This window comes from Beta vulgaris, chromosome 2, assembly GCF_026745355.1.
Source record: "Beta vulgaris subsp. vulgaris cultivar EL10 chromosome 2, EL10.2, whole genome shotgun sequence".
NCBI lineage: Eukaryota > Viridiplantae > Streptophyta > Magnoliopsida > Caryophyllales > Amaranthaceae > Beta > Beta vulgaris.
Genome location: NC_079203.1, coordinates 54583443 through 54602909, shown reverse-complemented (window position 1 = coordinate 54602909; position 19467 = coordinate 54583443). Strand labels below are relative to the sequence as shown.

The 19467-nt window shown below is 33.6% G+C and overlaps 1 protein-coding gene across 1 annotated transcript; it reads left to right on the top strand.

Moving 5' to 3' along the window:
• Positions 1-8421: 8421 nt before the first annotated feature.
• LOC104904266 (telomere repeat-binding protein 3) lies at positions 8422-13534 on the top strand. The gene is made up of 10 exons (XM_010692474.4): positions 8422-8773; positions 9700-9839; positions 9921-10707; positions 10791-11000; positions 11100-11162; positions 11240-11319; positions 11569-11813; positions 11905-12219; positions 12338-12401; positions 13000-13534. Exons 2-10 carry the CDS (start codon positions 9756-9758, stop codon positions 13198-13200), a joined length of 2049 nt encoding a protein of 682 aa, XP_010690776.2. The 5' UTR covers positions 8422-8773; positions 9700-9755; the 3' UTR covers positions 13201-13534.
• The last annotated feature ends 5933 nt before the right edge of the window (positions 13535-19467 follow it).

Sequence of the window (19467 nt, the reverse complement as noted above, 5' to 3'; positions counted from 1 at the left end):
GACTTCCACTGCCTTGCCATCCGCAAGGTAGACCTTTTCAAGTTTTCCGGTTTGAAATTCCGAAACAACTCCTTGCATGGTGAGGAATGGTGAGAAGAACCCGAATCCAAGTCCCATGATCCCAAGCACCCAACCAACTCTTTCTGATCATCCATGCTTACCATCAAAGCATCAGAATCGTACTCCGAAATCAAGTTAGTTGATGCATCTTCTTCATCATCACTTTCTTGAACCTTCTTCTTCCCTTTCCCATTCACTTTCTTAGGACAATCTCTCTTTAAATGTCCTTCATTACCACACCCCCAGCAAGTAACACTAGCCCTGCCTTTTGACTTACTCCGATCCCCCTTTGACTCCGATTTTCCCTGAAAGTTCCTCCCTTTTCCCTCCCTCTACCTTCTGCACTGTATGCTCCAGATGATTCTCCACTCTCCTTCCTTCGAATGCTCTCACTCAAAATCAGATCACGGACAACATCATAAACCAATTTCTCTTTACCAGAGGAATTACTAACAGCAGTTACAACAGTTTCCCAAGCAGTAGGTAAAGAGGACAACAAAATTAGGGCTTTCACTTCATCCTCAAAGGAAATATTAACCGAAGATAACTGACTTATTAATGAATTAAATTCATTAATATGTTCAGCAGCAGAACTACCATTATTCATCTCTAAACCAAACAAACGGCGCATCAGATATACCTTATTCATTGCGGGGGCTTTTCATACATATCTGACAGTGCTTTGATCAATCCAGCCGTTGTTTTGATATCCTTGACATTGAACGCCACAGTCCGAGCCAATGTCAAACGCACCACCGCTAGTGCCTGTCTGTCCAGTACTTTCCACTTAGCCTCCTCCATTGTCAGCAGGCTTATCAGTCAAAGGTTGATAAAGATTTTTCTGATATAAGATGTCTTCTATTTGCATCTTCCAATATCCAAAATCTGTCCCATCAAACTTCTCAATTCTAATCTTTGAATCCTCCATTGTTAATTATTCTAGATCTAGACAATAATCAAACCTAGCTCTTGATACCACTTGTAAGTTCTATTGACTATCAATCTAGAAATAATAGCAAACAATAATAGAATATCAAATAATAAAGCAAGGAAAGAACAACAGAAACTTTTTACGTGGAAACCCAAGAACTGGGAGAAAAACCACGAATCTGCACTAGGAATCGATGAATGTTTGATAGAGATTACAAAAGCACCCAAGAGATCTCTCTAAAGCTTTCTCTCTCTCAAACTATGTGTTTAAAGATGATGAATAATAAATAAACATAATTAGGGTTTATATTTATACCCTCATTAATACCAAAAACCGGAAAAATTAGGCTTTGCGGTTCGACACCCCGCGGCCGCGCTCGACAACCCGCGGGCGGACAGAACCCGTCAGTTTTGTCAGTTCTTCGTAAAACCGTCATAACTTTCTCGTTTCTCACCGGAGTTGGACATATGACCTATCATTGGAAAGCTCTCAGAACAAGCTAGCACCTCCACTTTGAATCACCTCAAAATCATTTATAGATTGAAAGATATGCCCATTCAAAGTTAGCCTTATGTCCCAAATGACGTTTTCCTTCTACGCAACCTCATCTCCACACCCATACACCTCAATGAGCTTCATATACTACCATATACCCAACAATATTTTATCCATAAGAAAAATAAACCACTTCCACTTTATATAAATTTGCCACTAGTGGACATACATGTTATAGCAAACTGTTAAAATAAAAGTATTACATGTTATTTAAGCTGCTTAAGATTGACTATCTCAAATTAGAAGTTGAAAAGAGCGAAACTTTCTTTATATAGAGGTGAATATCTAAATTTAGTATAAGTCTTATGGGATAATAATAAGACGTCGACTTTGCATCAAAGCAAATCATTGCGAATTTAGAGTTAAGAAAGGACAATATCTACTATTGGGCTCTTAGGACCTCAGAGTGTTACATTTAAGACAACTCGATTCCACATGTCAGAAAATAGTGAAAGAATAAGATTAGTAGTTATTTTACCTATTACCAACTTATTTTAGGATAAATTCTACAAGACCTGTATGTATTTTGAACTCTCCACCTCTGGTCAATCTCTCCTCCAATATATGTCCGTGTATGGCAAGCCCATTGAAAATATATCACGTACAAACATCTCGATAATGAAAGCTTCATTTGTCCTTAAAATAAAGCCAATGTTCTATTTGTGTTTTTTCTATTATAGAAAATTAGCTATATATATTAGAATCACACTTCTATTTTAATATCTAGAATTTTACTTCATCACCATAGTTTCTTTCAAACATTTAAAGATTTATCAATTCACATACAAATAGTAAGGGAATGTTGAAGAAGTTAGTCATGATCATGATGCCACACAAATACTTTCATCTACAAGTAATACTTGCAACTTTCTTATTTTAGAAAGTTTTTTATTACTTGCAAAGTTGATATTTTTAGCAATATATTCTACTTTTTTTTTTGTCCTAACACATGGGTTAGGGATACTTTTTTAAAAAAAAAAAAATCTCTTTATCAAATACTTGTACACATTTCAACATTCCAATATTAAAAAAAAATTAATAAATTTTAGACAAGTACATTTTGAATTTCTTTTGAGAAGCCATGTTTCAAATATGTTAAAAATAAAATACAAACATGAACAAACTACATAATCACCAATTCAACTACATAACATTAATTTTGAACTTCATGAGATAATCATGCATTAGTCGTTGATTGTTACTATTACGACTATACTATTTGGCAAAAGCTAACAGATGTCCCGGGGAGTTAGATAAGAAATATATTGTTCTACTTAATTACTCATGGTTATGTAAAATAATATAATAATATATAATTTTAATGCAATGCATTTAAATGCTTTGCATTGGAATTAATTGATTTTCCCTTTCCTTTTGAAAAACATTAAATATTTTGCATTGGAATTATAGATTATTCTATTATTTTGTAAAAATATGAGTAATTTAATAGAACAATATATTCCTTATCTAGCGCTCCGAGGCATCCGTTAGCGGGATCCATATTTTTTTTCCCTATTTCATTTTCCATATAAATAGTTTTCGCCTACCAAATTCCTCATGAAGATGTAATTAATTACTCCATGTCCAAAAAAGAATGTGCCAAAGTGGATAGTGGTTGACCTTTTTTGTTTGAGCATATACTCAAGGATACCCTTCCTCTCAAAAGTGATATATGGACCATTGCAAAATAAAACTTCATTGATTGCAACCAACGAGTTGATAAGATAGGGAATTCAATCCAACTTTTGTCGTTACATTACATCCATGACCCTCTTTACCACATACTTAAACTTGGTGTCCCAATATTTTTCCTAGGTACCAAAATTTATACCAACAGAAACCTCTAGATTTTTCTTTCCATATTACTTGAGAGAAATGATCACCCCACTTCCTTTGTCTTTTTTGTTTTTGCTATCTAAATAAAATTAATTTATTAGTTCAATAAAAATAATATAAATTGCTTTATTGATACATTAAAAATACAAAGATGTTTGAGAATTTAAATTTTGTATCATAGAACGTATTATGTCGAACTCGTCCGACGCAATATTCTCGTCGGGCGACTTCAGTTAGAAGCACTTGTGCTTCAGTTAGACTTACTTGGGTTTCAGTTGGTCTTTATATTTTTTCAGGTAGTCTTCATTTTTTTTTTCAGGTAGTCTTCATTTTTTTTCAGTTAGTCTTCTTTTTTTTTCAGTTGGTTTTTGTACTTCAGTTAGACTTACTTTGGGTTTCAGTTGGTCTTTATTATTTTTCAGGTAGTCTTCATTTTTTTCAGGTAGTCTTCATTCTTTTTCAGATAGTCTTCATTTTTTTTCAGGTAGTCCAACTGAAAGAAAACAAAGTCCAACTGAAAGAAAACAAAGTCCAACTGAAAAGAAAAGAAAACACTAACCTCTGCTTTCTCTCACTTTCTCCTTCTTCTTCATTATTAAACAACACAATACGAAATTCTTCTTGACAACAAATGAAAACATCAAAATCGAACGGCCGAAATTTGTCAACGGACTTGATGAACCTTGGCAATCTGTAGCGGGCATTTCTCAGAAAAGTATTGGTGAAGATAGCGGGCAACCACAGCAGCAAGTGCACCAAACACAAGAATCTAGAAAACCTCCATTGTTGTTTTCTCACTCGATCTGCTTCAGCTTTTCTGCCGCCAGTTTTAGAGAGAGAGAATGAATGATGCAGAGAGGAGAGAAAAATAGGGAGAATCAAAGAGAGAAAGATGAACAGAGATGGGGTGCTTGTTAACAAATTTAAATGCGATTATAACAAATCTGTAGCGGCCATTTGAGTATTGGGCTCATCCCGTCTGACAGTAAGTATTGGTCAGACGGTCTGACCCAATACTTTCACTATAATAAAATAATATTCACACATTGGTAAATAATCAGATGCACCCTTTTATAAGTTGTCTTTTTAGTGATCGACTTCATTGACTTTAATCTATTTGCATCAATCTAAGAGTTTACAAGATGAATAGCCATGTGTTATAATCTTGCCTTATGTTATATGTTTTAATGCTTTGATAATTAATAAGCTCATGGTTTTACCATTATCTTAAGGAAGAGTTATATTTATCCTAATTTTTTTTTTTTGATCCATATGAGCCACGAAGGCAGTACAAAGTACAAAGAAGGAAAGCGAGGGGGATTCGAATATGTGACATATCGTTCACAACACCTCAATTTCAACCACTAGGCCAAGACGTCCTTGGTAGTTACATTTACCTTATGACTTATCTTATCACTAGTATCGATAAAAAGGTGTTTAAGATCATTCGAGTTTTAAGGACGGTGATAAAATATTATTTTTGAATTATTCGAGTGTTAAGACGACATAAATCTTTAGTTTTAATAAAGTAGTGCATTAAAGTTATTGTTTGATTAATTGAATGAGGAGTATTCAAGGGATGAAACTGTGATCAGATGATCATGAGTGTTATTTTGATCACTTACCATTTGGTTCTATATCAATGAAAATATTTTATAAAATAAATTGAATAAAAACATAATATTTATTGTGCACTATATAGTTGCCTATGTTGTATGTGTTATGCACAATCCGTACAATTATAATTTCTCATCAAAACCATTCTTTAGATTCTAGGTTCACATTTTTATTAATTTTAAGGTTGTCATATTTGTTAACTTAATAATCCTAGTGTGATACCTTTCCTTAAGTTAAACAATCATGTGTTGCTTATATAATAAATATCTTTTTTTTTCCCACTCATCATTGCTGTTAAAAACAAGTTTGTGTGCCATGTGTAAAATTCCATAAACTTAGTTATTTGGTCCTAGAATCTCCAATTATTGAGCTTTTGTGCACAAATATAGGTGATGTAATTTTTTTATGCTATATGCAACCCTTAGGGTTGCATATAAGACATAAATACACTACTTAAAATAGAAATAAGTTGTGAATTTATGGAAAATTTTTACATTAATCGATGTAATAAATGATCAATAAATGCAACTTATTTCCATTTTTAGCTTCTTATATACAACCCTTAGGGTTGCATATAGCTTTTTCCTTTTTTTTTTTGTTGAATATCTCTAAAAGAATTTCGCAAATGATAAGCCCATATTACATCACAATATTGTTAATATTGGATTCAAATAAAATCAATTACATTTTCATATGTTTTATATTATTGATATTTGGTATTTCTCCTTTTTAACCTTCTTTTTGTTTTCATGATTTACATATTTTTTCTTTTTAGAAATTTATAAGTTCTCATTAATAAATTGTTATTTACGAAAGTAATATCCATATTGTATCATGCCAATAAATTAAGGTCTTTAATTTGTATCATTTAACTTAATATTTCTTAATACATCAACTAGTCGTATTCGTATTTTTGACATCAACTAGGGACATGGAAAAATCTAATCATTATAATTAACTAGTCGATTACTCTATCATCTAATATTTGCATGGTTGTCTTAGATATTATGAACACTTTGTACTACTTTTATACTCGACCACCTCACAAGTCAAAAAAATGTACATTATTAGAGAAGTATTATAGTCTAAGATATATGCATGGTATCGGCAAATAAACTCAGTCTAGTTAACTTTGATGCTCTCATATTTGCCGCAAATTAGATAACAAATGTTAGATATTTAGTTAACTCTCCGTTTCGTATTAGTCCTAGTGAAAATTCTATTCCACATTCTATTTTTAAGTTATAACTGATACATTAGGATTTCGTCTCGCAAGTAGGGTCTCCTTACATCTTTTCCTACCCTATTTTTTTTTAAAAAATTAGAGCTGTCTTGGGCCCTCGCTTGGAATAGTGCAATAAATTAAAACCGCAGAGTAACCACTCTTGATTTTTTAAAAAGATAATACATTCTTACATACCATTATTTTTCCCAAAAAATTAGTTCACAAGTTAATTACTCGGGTTGTAACATCCTTATGTAAATATTTTTTTTATCCATAACAAAGAAGATGAGGGGGGATTCGAATATGTGATCTATTATTCAAATCACCTCAATCTTAACCACTCTGCCAAGACATCCTTGGTATCCTTATGTAAATAATAAGCATCGGCGAACCCCCTTGGGGGGCTGCCAGAGGCTTGACCCCTGCATCCCAATCCCATGGTCCATATTTTTTTAGTTTGGCCTATGCAAATAATTTGTTTAGATATTAAATGAGATATTTATAAACATGAAATAGATTATTGGTTTGGTGATTAATGATTCTTTTTTCGTTTTCATTTTATGTAAAAAGTAACGACCATCTGGTCCACGCAATTATGAATTTCTTGCTTCGCCTTCGATAATAATTTCAACATAATATCACAGCCCATTAATTCTTGATACCAAGTATGAAGTATGGTCGATCTCTAACATGTCTTCATTATACAATTCGCTTAGGGAAACAGTGGATTAGTCTTAACAAATTTATATTATTTTCTAAAAATATTAATCATCTTTAGATGTCTCAAAGTTCTAAGTACACAATAAAGGAAATAATATAAGTAAGGAATGAAATATACCTACTTTATTTCTTTTTTATAAAAATGACATATATAGATATTTCGATCCCAAAATAATACTCCCTCCGTCCCATAATATAGTGCTTGTTTCTTTTTTACACGGTCTTCAAGACGTAACTTTGACCTTCATTATCTTCAATTCTGTATTAATAAAAAATATAAAAAGTTGATATTATAAAACTACACATTGAAACGAATCTAACAAGATCCCACATGAATATGTTTTTTTATATATACAAATGAGAATATTCGGTCAAAGATTTTAAAATTTGACCCACCAAAAATGAAATAGGCACTATATTATGGGACGGAGTGAGTATATATAATCGAATTCACGAAATGTCTCAAAAATATATAGATTATTCCACATTTAAAATAATCAACAAACAAAAATAATCCATATCTCTATATTTTTTTAACGATACATTACAACTTAAATTACATGCCAAAACAATGTAATAAACCTTAGAGTTTGTCTGATAAGAGATTGCCTTCTTTTAAATTAAAACTAGTTATTAGGCACGGGTTATGCCCCGGGTAAGAAAAAATTTCATTTATTAATATAATACTTTATGATAATAACACTAAATACAACTTAGCCTAGTGGTTAAGACTTTAATATATGTACTCGAGGTCTTGGGATCAAACCCTATACTACAGTTTCTTGTTTTCACACGCCTTTTAATATATTTGTATAGATTAGACAATGGTAGTTAAGCCCAATATTAAAAAGATGACTAATTTAATTTCTTTCGATGACTAGTTTAATCCATTTAGTAAATAGGTCTACTCTTATATTAAAATTAGACCATCTCATTTAATAATTTTTGTAAATCTTAATAATATAATCCTAATTAAATTCTCATCTACCAACAAAACTCTAAGAATTCTAAAAACAAAATATCAAAAAGTTCAACTAATCCACAAAATAAACTAGAATAGCAATTAACAAATGTAAAAACACTTTCCAAAAATGTCATTGTTTAGTCCTTATTTATCTCCAAAACACTATCTACACTGTCCAAATAAGAAACTAGTGAAATAAACTTATCGCAAATGCCGCAAGTCTAAAACAAGTAATCTTCATTAATTAATCAGAGGTTAACAAAATTTATAGATTAGAAAATTTAGGAAATTAGTCACAACTGGTGTAACAATTTTCTTTCTTACACCCAAAAAAAAAACCTCTTTTTTCTTTCTTTCTTACAATAATAATAAAAAAAATAACTTTTAACCGGAATTAATTAATCCCAATAACCGTTTGACCGGCTATTACCGGTTATGTGGTTGAGAGATTTGGTTGGGGTTTAAGCAGAGTAAATTTTGGTGTAATGAGAAGTATTTAAAATCCCCCTCATCTCTCACACCCCGGGGTTTTTGTATCCTTTGTCCCCACCAACAAACCCCTCTTTCTAGAGAGAGAAAATAATAAAAACTGTTTTTTTCATTTTTCCTGTTGCGTTCGTTAATTGAAATGAAATGATCATTTTTTGCACATACTAGAGAGAGAAAGAGAGAGAAAGATAGACGTATCTATCTATCTTCTATGAGAATTCAACCGAATTTCTGATGTATAATTTACGAAAATTTGTGGTGATTTCGTTTGTTTGTTGATAAAATTGTATACGAGTTCATCATCAGTTGTAGATTAGGTAGGTTAGATAGATAGATGAGAAAAGTTTGATCGAAGTTCGTTTGTGATTGTATTCAGGTACGTTTGTTGATCACTTTTTATTTTTTTTGGTGTAATTATGTTGAATTTTTTTGCTGAATGTGCTTGATTATGATGTTGTATGTTGAATTTTTGTGTTTGTTTTGGAATTTTTGTAGGATTTTTTGAAGTGTTTGATTCGAGGTTTTGTGGATTTTAGCGATGAATTTTTTTTGCTGAATGTGCTTAAATATGATCTTATATGTTGAATTTTTGTGTTTTTGTGGAATTTTGTAGGATTTTTTTTTAACTGTTTGATTTGAGGTTTTGTGGATTTTAGCGATGAATTATCGGTTTTTGGAGGAGATTTTTGTTGAATTTTGAGGAATAAGGTTGTTTTGTGTTGAGATGGATTGATGATCAATGGATCTTAGTTTTCTGAATTATGTTAATTTGATTTTGATGAGGTGTTTTATGTTGATGATCAAGTAATTTGGATCGGAATTTGTTGCTTTTACATTTTAATGTGCTTTATTCTGTGGCTTCTGTTGGAAGCAATTGAACGAAAAGCTCTAAATTCTTTGAATTTCGGTGGTTTTAGGAGAGAGAAAGGGTTTTATATCTCTGAGAATTTTTGCGTCAGAATTAGTTAACTTGTTAATGGCGGTTAATTTTATCGAGGTTTACCTTTTTACTTAGTTTTAGATTTTTTTTACTCAATTTGGTTGGATTTGAACAGAATTAGATAATTCTGAATTATGATGATAAATTTGATGGAGTTTTTTTTTTACCTTTTTGGAAGTGGTGGGAATGCTTAGTTGAGTAATTGTAGATATCATTTGTTGGAATGATTCCTGATGTGGAATTTGGATAATATCATGATCTGTTCAAAATTTAAATTAAATGCTTAGTCAATGTCTGAAGACTTTATAGATTATGTTGAATCTTTGGAACTGTTCACTTATCAATGAATTTTGCTCTTTCAGGATATTGTTTCCGTTTGTGCATTTCTGTGGCTTTTCCTGGCATGTATATCTGAAATATGGTGTTTTTGAAGAGAACATTGGACCATGGAGTTAACGGCTACCATACGCCTGCTATTCCGAGAGCTCCTAGATCCATAAGAGTAAGTTCGTTTCTATTGCATTATGGCAATTTACATTGCTTTGCTAGCACGATTCTAACATATCAGCTGAACTGGTTCCAGAAACGGGGGTACCGTCAGAAATCGCTTGAAGTTGGCCAAGTATGTGCATTTGAGTTGCTGGCCACGGTTGCTGGAAAGTTGCTAGAAGAGAGTGAATGCTCTTCTGCTTCGAGTAGTGCAGCTGTGGGATTTGATCAGTGTGGAATTGATAAAGATGCTATCAAGAAGGAGCCTCAGGATGTTGATAAACCACTGGGAGGTGAACATGATGACCAGGGTAGCTCTGAAGGTAGTGTCTTTTTCTCTGGCCTTCAGAAGGAGATCTCTAAGGGTAAACTTGAGACAGTGAATGAAGTGAATGGCGAGCATGCTTCTCCATTTGCAAGCTCTGCGTGCTCTGAGAAAGGTCACTTTGATTTAAAGCTGGGAACCCAGAAAAGCAACGATGTATATGTAACACACTCTAGTAAGATAGATGGGAATTCCCCCAAGTGTGGGGAGTCTCATGACACTAACATAGACAATGGGCTCATTAGGAAACTAAATATTGGGGGTACTTCTGGAGATATTACTGCAGCTGACAAGTCTCCAGCACCAACGAACTCGGAGGAAAATGTTGAGTTGACCCTTTGCAGGGGTCCTAAACCTAATGCTTCTTTTCTGAAACATGGTAACGATGTAAAAATAAGTTGTAAAGATGATGACGAAATTCTTTCTCAGTGCTCTCAACCGAAAAACACAGTGAAGGCATTTAGGTCTCCAACGGATGTTGTAGACCGTAAGCTGTTGAACACTAAATACTGGAAGACAGCTCCAAAACTGAAGGATTATGAACTTTCTAATTCAGGTAACTGCTTTGTGCTTCATGTGTGGCTTGGTTTTTCTAGAAGGTAAACTGATATAAATAATTTCTTCTTTTCGCATCTCCAGAAGGTGGAGCCAAGCACAATTACCCTAGCAAGAGATCGTGTTATGACATAGACAGGTCTCAGCGTAACACTCCATTCAAAAAACGGAGGTTACTTGATCGAAGCTCGGTGGTGACATATGATGGAGGCATCAGTTGCGAAAGTGTTTCTAACTCACCTGAGAAAGGTATAGGTGATGAGAAGAATGCCTCAGCTGGGAAGCTGCATGAAGGTGAATTCTTGTGACATCTTCTTCATTGATTGGCTTGTTGTGATTCCAGGTTTAGCAAAGAGTAAAATATGACTGGGAATTAATTATTTGTTCATGCAGGAAAAGGGTCGCCATCTTCAGGATTTAGCCGCCAAAAATCTTGCAATTCAAGAAACTCTCATGGTACTTCTGGAGTGTTTTTAGTTACCTTTACCCTATTTTCATACGAGAGATTATCTTATGCTTTTTTTTTTTTGCAGTGCGGCTCAGCATTAAGTCCTTTAAAGTTCCAGAGCTCTTCATTGAGGTTCCAGAGAGTACAACAGTTGGTTCACTCAAGGTATGCAAATGCAACCACACCTCTGTGCTGATTGAGTTATTGGTTTGCAAGAACCATTTTTATATGGGGTGGTTGTGGTGTCTGTAAATATTTTTGCTTAGTAATTAATTTTTCATGATGACTTCTTATAAGTATACAATTGATATTGATCCTTCTTTAGAGTGATTTCTTTTGCTTTACCCATGGCTTTTATGATGACAGTTTGTATGGTTGATGGTAATAATTGATCATATATGTATATTTCCTCAGAGAACTGTTTTAGATGCTGTGACGACTATACTTGGTGGTGGATTACGTGTCGGTGTACTTATGCATGGAAAGAAGATCCGAGATGACAACAGAACTTTACTCCAGTCTGGTATATCCCAAAGTGACGATATGGATACAGTTGGGTTTATGCTAGAGCCAAATAGTCCAGCTCAACCTTCTCCACCTTTATGCCCTGATGAACCTCATGCTCCACTTCCATGTGACTCACCTAAATTTGTAAATAGGTACTTGATTTCGTAATGTTAATACTGACAGTCATTTTCATACTATGTGATATTAGCTTCTGATAGATATTAATTTTGGTGTTTACGGCAGGTCTCAAGTTAACTCTGACAACAATAGATTTGTTACCAATTCACCGGAGAAACCTCCTATAACCGATTCCAAAAAATATCCTGGAATTATCAAGGACTTAATTCCATCTCCTGCTACTGAACTGACCAACAAAATTGTGTCCAATTCTAAGGCTTTGGTGCCTGTTCCTGAAGCAAGCATGGAAGCTCTAGCTGTGGTGCCTGTGCACCAGAGATCCAAGCGTTCTGATATTGGGCAACGCCGTACTAGGCGACCCTTCTCTGTCACCGAGGTAGAATCTCTTGTTCGAGCAGTGGAGAAACTCGGAACTGGAAGGTACATTACATTCTTGCCTCCTCTGTCCTCAAGTGGACATTGTGAGGGGCTCTTGCGATACTTTCATCTAAGCAAAAAGAGATTTTTTTTTTCTAATGCATTATTTCTCATCTTGCAGATGGCGTGATGTTAAATTGTGCGCTTTTGAGAATGCTAAGCATCGAACTTATGTTGATTTAAAGGTAAGCGACCATTTTGCTATAGACTTATATCTCTATAACACGTAAATTCCTGATGCAATATTCTGAACGTTTTGAGAAGCTCATTGTTGCATAATTTTTTGTTTATGTCAATTGATTTGATTTACAACGACACAGAAATGAACTGCACACTTTATAAATGGGGCCTGCCTTATTGTATCTTCACACAACTGTGGTCCAAACATTGCTTTCGCTGTTCTAATACTTTCTGTTGGCACTTATATAGTTCCATCTTTTAGGGATCCAAGCAACCTTAACTTCACTTGCACATAACTTTCTTGACACCGATTGGCGAACTCCTCACTGACAAGATAATATATAATTATACAACATTATTATTTGTAATCGAAATTATGGTTGATGATTTATTATGTGTGAGTTGTTAATGAGACATGAATCTTAAGCTTACCTCCAAAACCCTTGTGGGGGAGAAAAGCCTGTGAACCACATGGTTTTGTTTTCTTGTTTATAAGCCAGCCTATGATGAGCATATGCTTATCCTTTCATTATCACATGAGTTGAGTTGGAATATCCTCATATTCTTCTTTTTTTTGTCAAATTTTTGTTTCTATTTTTATAGGATAAATGGAAAACATTGGTTCACACGGCAAGAATCTCACCACAGCAAAGGAGAGGAGAGCCAGTTCCTCAAGAACTTTTAGACAGAGTTTTAGCTGCTCAGTCTTACTGGTCTGAACATCAAGCTAAACAACATGGAAAACAACATCAACAACAGGGTATATTCCCTAAACTTACCGACGCCGTAACCGGAAAAGCGTAATTTTTTTAAATAAAAATTTGTAGATTTCTAATTGTTGTGTAGAAAATTGGTAGGTACAAAATTACAGGGGGGGAAACAAAAATATTTGTAGAAATTTTACAGAAACATTCATGTAGTAATTTCCTTACAGAATTTTTTTTTTTACCATTATTCATTGCCAAAATAGCTCAATTAGTGAAGAAGCTTTTTGGCCCCTTTGTAAATGATTTGTAGTAACAGAATAAGAGGGTAAATTCCAAATTGGAAACCCATTGATCATTTGATTTTTGTAAAGACTATACTCCCTATATAGGAAATTTTTTTTAATGAAGTTGAGGATCTTTCTATGATTGAATTTATTTTTTGTATTATTATAGTACTAGTACTAGTACTTTAGTTGAATTGGTCTTTAATTATTATTGCATAATATCCCCGTGAAGATAGGGATTAGTGAAGATGCTGATTCTGTACGAGTTGAAAATAACGTGGAAAAAGAAATTTTGGAGTTGACGTAATCCAATTAATCTGTATGTAATTTGAACATGTGGATTTAAATTCTAATGGTCAACTGCGTGAAGTATTGCATAAGTAACCTTAAAATAGAAAGTTGTTAATAATGGGGAATAAATCCTTTGGAAAATATTTTCTCCGTTTAAAAATAGTTGCACCACTTCATGTTTTTACCTTTGTCAATGTATTATTTCAAACATTAATATATTTAATTATTAATAAATAAAAATTATAAAAAGGTGATATCAAAATAATAATTGAGACGAATTTAACAAAATTTCATATGATTATGTTTTTCCTAAAATATAAATTATTAAAAGCAATCAAAGTGTAAGATGTGAATAGTAAATGTTATGTAAATGGTATAACTATTTCTAAACGGATGAAGTAAAATGTGATTGAAGATAAGTTAAAAGAGGTAGTTCATTGTGGGTTCAATCCCACCTCAACACGATTAACCCTTGTACCATAAAATGCACAGGGAAAAAGGGTATGAGAGCTTGAGAGGTAATATATCCTGTCAATCTAAAAGGAAAATTATGTTTTACTCCATGACCTCAATGATTCTTATATTATATTTGATTTATTTTTTAAAAAAATTGTATATATGATTTACTTTGACAAAATTTCTTACTTTAATAAAGTGTCATTTTCTAAATTGTAAAATAAGCAAGCCATTTTATTTATATCCTCTTTAATTATAAGAATATTAACAATATGCGAAACTTGATACAAAAGGAGCTAGTCATATATGTATAATCTTGCTCAATTAAGTTTGAAACAAGCAATAGAATCACTCCTTAGTAGTACAATTCGTCATTTCATAATATTTAAAAGTAATCTTAATTAGCATAATACTTCCTCTGTTTCTAAATAAGTGCAACATTTCTTGTTTTCACGTTTGCCAATGCATTATTTTAACCATTAATATCTTTAATTATCAATAAGTAAAAATTATAAAAAGTTGATATTAAAAAAAATTCACATTTAGACGAATCTAACAAGATCCCACATGACTATGTTTTTCCTAAAATGTAAATCACCAAAGTTAATTAAAGTTTAAACTGTGAATAGTAAACACTATGCAAATGTTGCACTTATTTAGAAACGGAGGAAGTATATTTTATAAATGCTAGTCGTAAGATAAGGTAAAGTAAGGAGAAACTTTGACAAGTTGGGAGAATAAAGGAGATCCCAATTTATCAAGGGTTGAGAATCAATCACACGACCTCCTGGAACTGGGAGGAAAGGTTTAACCACTAGGCTATCCCTCACTCTCCTGCAATAAATATACATCATGAGTATATTATCAACCCTTATAATTCATACTTGATATGTTATCGAGATTAATTAAGTAAAACATGACTTAAAATAATGTTACTTGCAAGTAAATTATCACATATGTGAGAAAAGTCCACTATATTTCACATTTATCATGAAGCTGGTCCATAATTTACGAACTATCTTAATATAAAATTATATAGTTATGTAGTAGAATTTGCTTTACAGTTTCGTTTGGGTGACCAACTTTTACTAGTAAAAGAAGAACCAAAAGAATGGGCAAAACTATGAACGCGGCAGTTGGTCAATTAGCTGGTAAGCTAAGCATCTTAGCTAGATTGCCATGAATATGAGATCACCGTTCTTCGGTTTTTATACTCTTTTCTCTCTCCTACCATGTTACGCCATGTGATTCGTTCAACTTTTATTAATACAAATTAAATCTTCTTTAAATCTCTTTTGCATATATATTTTCCTTTTTATCCTTTAATATTTCTGTTTACATTATGATATTTATTTCCTTCCTTTTAATTACTTGTAATATTTGTTTTTTCATGGTTTTATTACACCTATTTAATTTTCAAGATTTTAATCGTAAAATTATGAAATATGAGATATGAAATTTCGTTTTTTGATAATAGAGATGGTGACCAATTTAGCAAGATTCTAAGTGATAATGTTATTTAATCTACCTGTATTCTATACAAAATCAAACTTATGATGACTGTAGCTAAAATAATATACTCCCTCCGTCCCGTAATATAGTGCTTGTTTCTTATTTACACGGTCTCCAAGACATAACTTTGACCTTTAATATCTTCAATTTCGTATTAATAAAAAAAATATAAAAAGTTGATATTATGAAACTACACATTGAGAGGAATCTAACAAGATCCCACATGAATATGTTTTTTTTTATATATACAAATGAGAATATTCGGTCAAAAATTTTAAAATTTAACCCACAAAAAATGGAATAGACGCTACGTTATGAAACAGAGCTGAGTATACATTACGATTAATGGGCTTGCACTCACAAACCTTCATCAGATTAGAATTTAACTACATGCAAGTCCAATGAGATTCCTTAAAAACCAATATATGAAAACCTCACCAAATAACTTATATGCTAGTTATCATTTATGCAGACAAAATCACACATGACATGAGTATCTCCTTAACATAAAGGGGAAGAACATGTACAATATTGTTAGATTTATAATTATTTATATATTCAAATATATATAATTTTTAGAATTTAAATTTATACTTACTGAAAAAATATTAATGATTAATTACCATGTGTACTAGTGACTTTAGACTTCACAAAAAGAAGTATGAAGAACAAATAAAATATAGTAGATGTGTTACTACATATTTGTAGAAATATATGATTAAAATTCGTGAAATTCAAAAGAAAACTAGCTATTAGATTCGGGCTATGTCTCGAGTAAAGAAAATATTCATTTATTATAGTTTAAGATGATAATTTTTTATCTAGTGGTTAAGACTTTAGTAGAAAAATCTGTGATCATGGGATCAAATCTTATACTATATATTGTATACAATTTCTAATTTTTATTTATTGTATATGAATTACATGGAGTAAAACACCAGTAAAGAGTGATACGTGGAACCGTCTATTGCTTAGAATCGTCTTTTAATATATTAGTATAGATAGATAGATAAATGTCACAACTCATACAAGAACATAAAAGAAGTTGGACCATTAATGACCCTCTCTTTTCCTTTTCCAGAAGATCAATCATGTTATCTTAAAAATCTAAGATGCATATGCTTGTTAAAGGTTTCTTGTAGATGGAGGCTTCTTAGTTGTTTTTATTTTTCTGAAATATAATAAAAGTAGGACACTTATATTCTAATTACACAACTTTTATTTGTTTGGTTCTAAATTTGTAACGTAAACCAGATTGGCAAACCAGTTGCTTGCACATGCAGACGCTAAAATCATAAATTGATACACATATGATAATATGTATGAATTAATGGTTGTATTTTTTTTTTTTTTTTTTTTTGTTTTTTTTTTGATTGGGAAATTAAGTCAGCCCAAGGGCTAATCCCTACCAAGGCTACTAGCCTTGTAGGAACTACCAGCACATTGGCTGGTAAAGCATGCAAAGCATGCTAAGGGAATACCCCAACATAATGTTGGGGGTAAGGATCGAACCCCTGACCTCAAGGATCAGAGGGGAGTGCTCTACCACATGAGCTAGCTCCTCATCCTTATTAATGGTTGTATGATGATAATATGAATACTTCATCTAGCTAGTTTAGTTTAGTTTAGGAACAAGTCACACTAGAACTAGTTAAGTAATAAGTACTACCAGTCTGGCAATTTCATTTCCAACTCGTACAAGTTGTCCATGCAATGAAATTTACATTGGAGCAAAACCGAATCGAGATCTATTTAGAAATACGCCAAGGTCTTTTGAACATTTGTGTACTCCATATACTATATACTAGTATCAAGGACTTTTGGGCCGGGTTCAATGGTATGACTTCCTATTTTCCATATGAGAAACCACCAAGGTTCAAATCTTGGGGGGTTTGGGGCTTGTTGGGCCTCTGAGTGAGTGTTTACATGTGAGGACAACCCAAAAGAAATTCATCTTACCACGGGTTTCCGGAAGGGGGCCCATAATAAGTGATGTCGGCATTAAGGATTCATGTGGCTTGGAACGAATACATGTATGCCTTTACGTTAATTTCGAGACAATTTTGGATTTCACGAGAAATAAACAAATGGGGTGTTTAGAGGCTTTTCGAGACAACACATATGGTGTCGAACACCCGCGCAACGTTACAAGTCACATCGGCCTTCCTAGGAAGGTTTCGGGAGAAAATATGACCATGTCCGGAGAAGTCAAAATATGTCCCAAAAAACGGTCAAAATTGAAGGTTATAATACACGCTTTCGGAATTTCCCGGGGTCTAAACTCCGAACGCCATGGGATGCCTCCTAGGGACATGGTAGGTCATTGGAAAGGAGTCTTGTGGTTTGGAACGAATATGTGGATGTCTTTATGTTCATTTCGAGGCAATTTTGGGTTTCACGAGAAGTAAACAAATGGGGTTTTAGAGGCTTTTCGAGACAACACATATGGTGCCGAACACCCGCGCAACGTTACAAGCTAGTCATGTAGGCCTTCCTAGGAATGTTTCGGGAAAAAATATGACCATGCCCGAAAAAGTCCAAAAATGTCCCAAAAACAGCCAAAATTGAAGGTTATAATACACGCTTTCGGACATCCCGGGATTCGAGCTCCGAACGCCACGGGATACCTCCTAGGGATATGAGAGGTCATTGTAAAGGATTCATGTGGCTTGGAACGAATACATGGATGCCTTTACGTTAATTTCGAGACAATTTTGGGTTTCACGAGAAATAAACAAATGGGGTGTTTAGAGGCTTTTCGAGACAACACATATGGTGTCGAACACCCGCGCAACGTTACAAGTCACGTCGGCCTTCCTAGGAACGTTTCGGGAGAAAATATGACCATGTCCGAAAAAGTACAAAAATGTCCCAAAAACAGCCAAAATTGAAGGTTATACACGCTTTTGGACTTTTCGGGGTTCGAGCTCCGAGCACCATGGGATCCTCCTAGGGACATGGTATGTCATTGGGAAGAAATACAGTCATGTGGCTTGTAACGAATATTTGGATGCATTTACGTTCATTTCGATGCAATGTAGATTTCACGAGAAATGAACAAATGGGATGTTAGAGGCTTTATTTTCAAGACAATGCAAATTGTGCCAAGGACTCGCGCAACGTTACAAGTCACGTCGGCACTCCTATGAATGTTTCGGGAGAAAATATGACCAGACCCAAAGAAGTTAAAAAATGTCCCAAAAATCGCCAAAATTGGAGGTTATAATACACGCTTTCGGACTTTCCGGGGTTCGAGCTCCGAACGCCACGGGATGCCTCCTAGGGCTGTGGGAGATCATTGTAAATAATTCATGTGACTTGGAACGAATATATGGATGCCTTTACGTTCATTTCAAGGCAATTTTGGGTTTCACAAGAAATGAACAAATGGGGGTGTTTAGAGGCTTTTCGAGGCAATGCAAATGGTGTCAAGCACACGCGCAACGTTACAAGTCATGTCGGCACTCCTAGGAATATTTCGGGAGAAAATATGATCAGACCCGTAGAAGTCCAAAAATGTCGCAAAAACAGCCAAAATCGAAGGTTGTAATACACGCTTTCGGATTTTCCCTGGGCTCGAGCTCCGAACGCCACAGGATGCCTCTTAGGGACATGGGAGGTCATTGAAAATGAGTCATGTGGCTTGCAACGAGATTTGAACCCGTGACCTCTTGCTATTATAACACGACACAATTACCATCCCAACCAACTTTTAATCATGCTTAAAGTCTCCACATTATTATATTTGTATCTTTTAAATATTGAGTTTTCCTTAACATATTTTAGTGGGAATGGAAAAAATGTATTTCAAGTCGGAACCA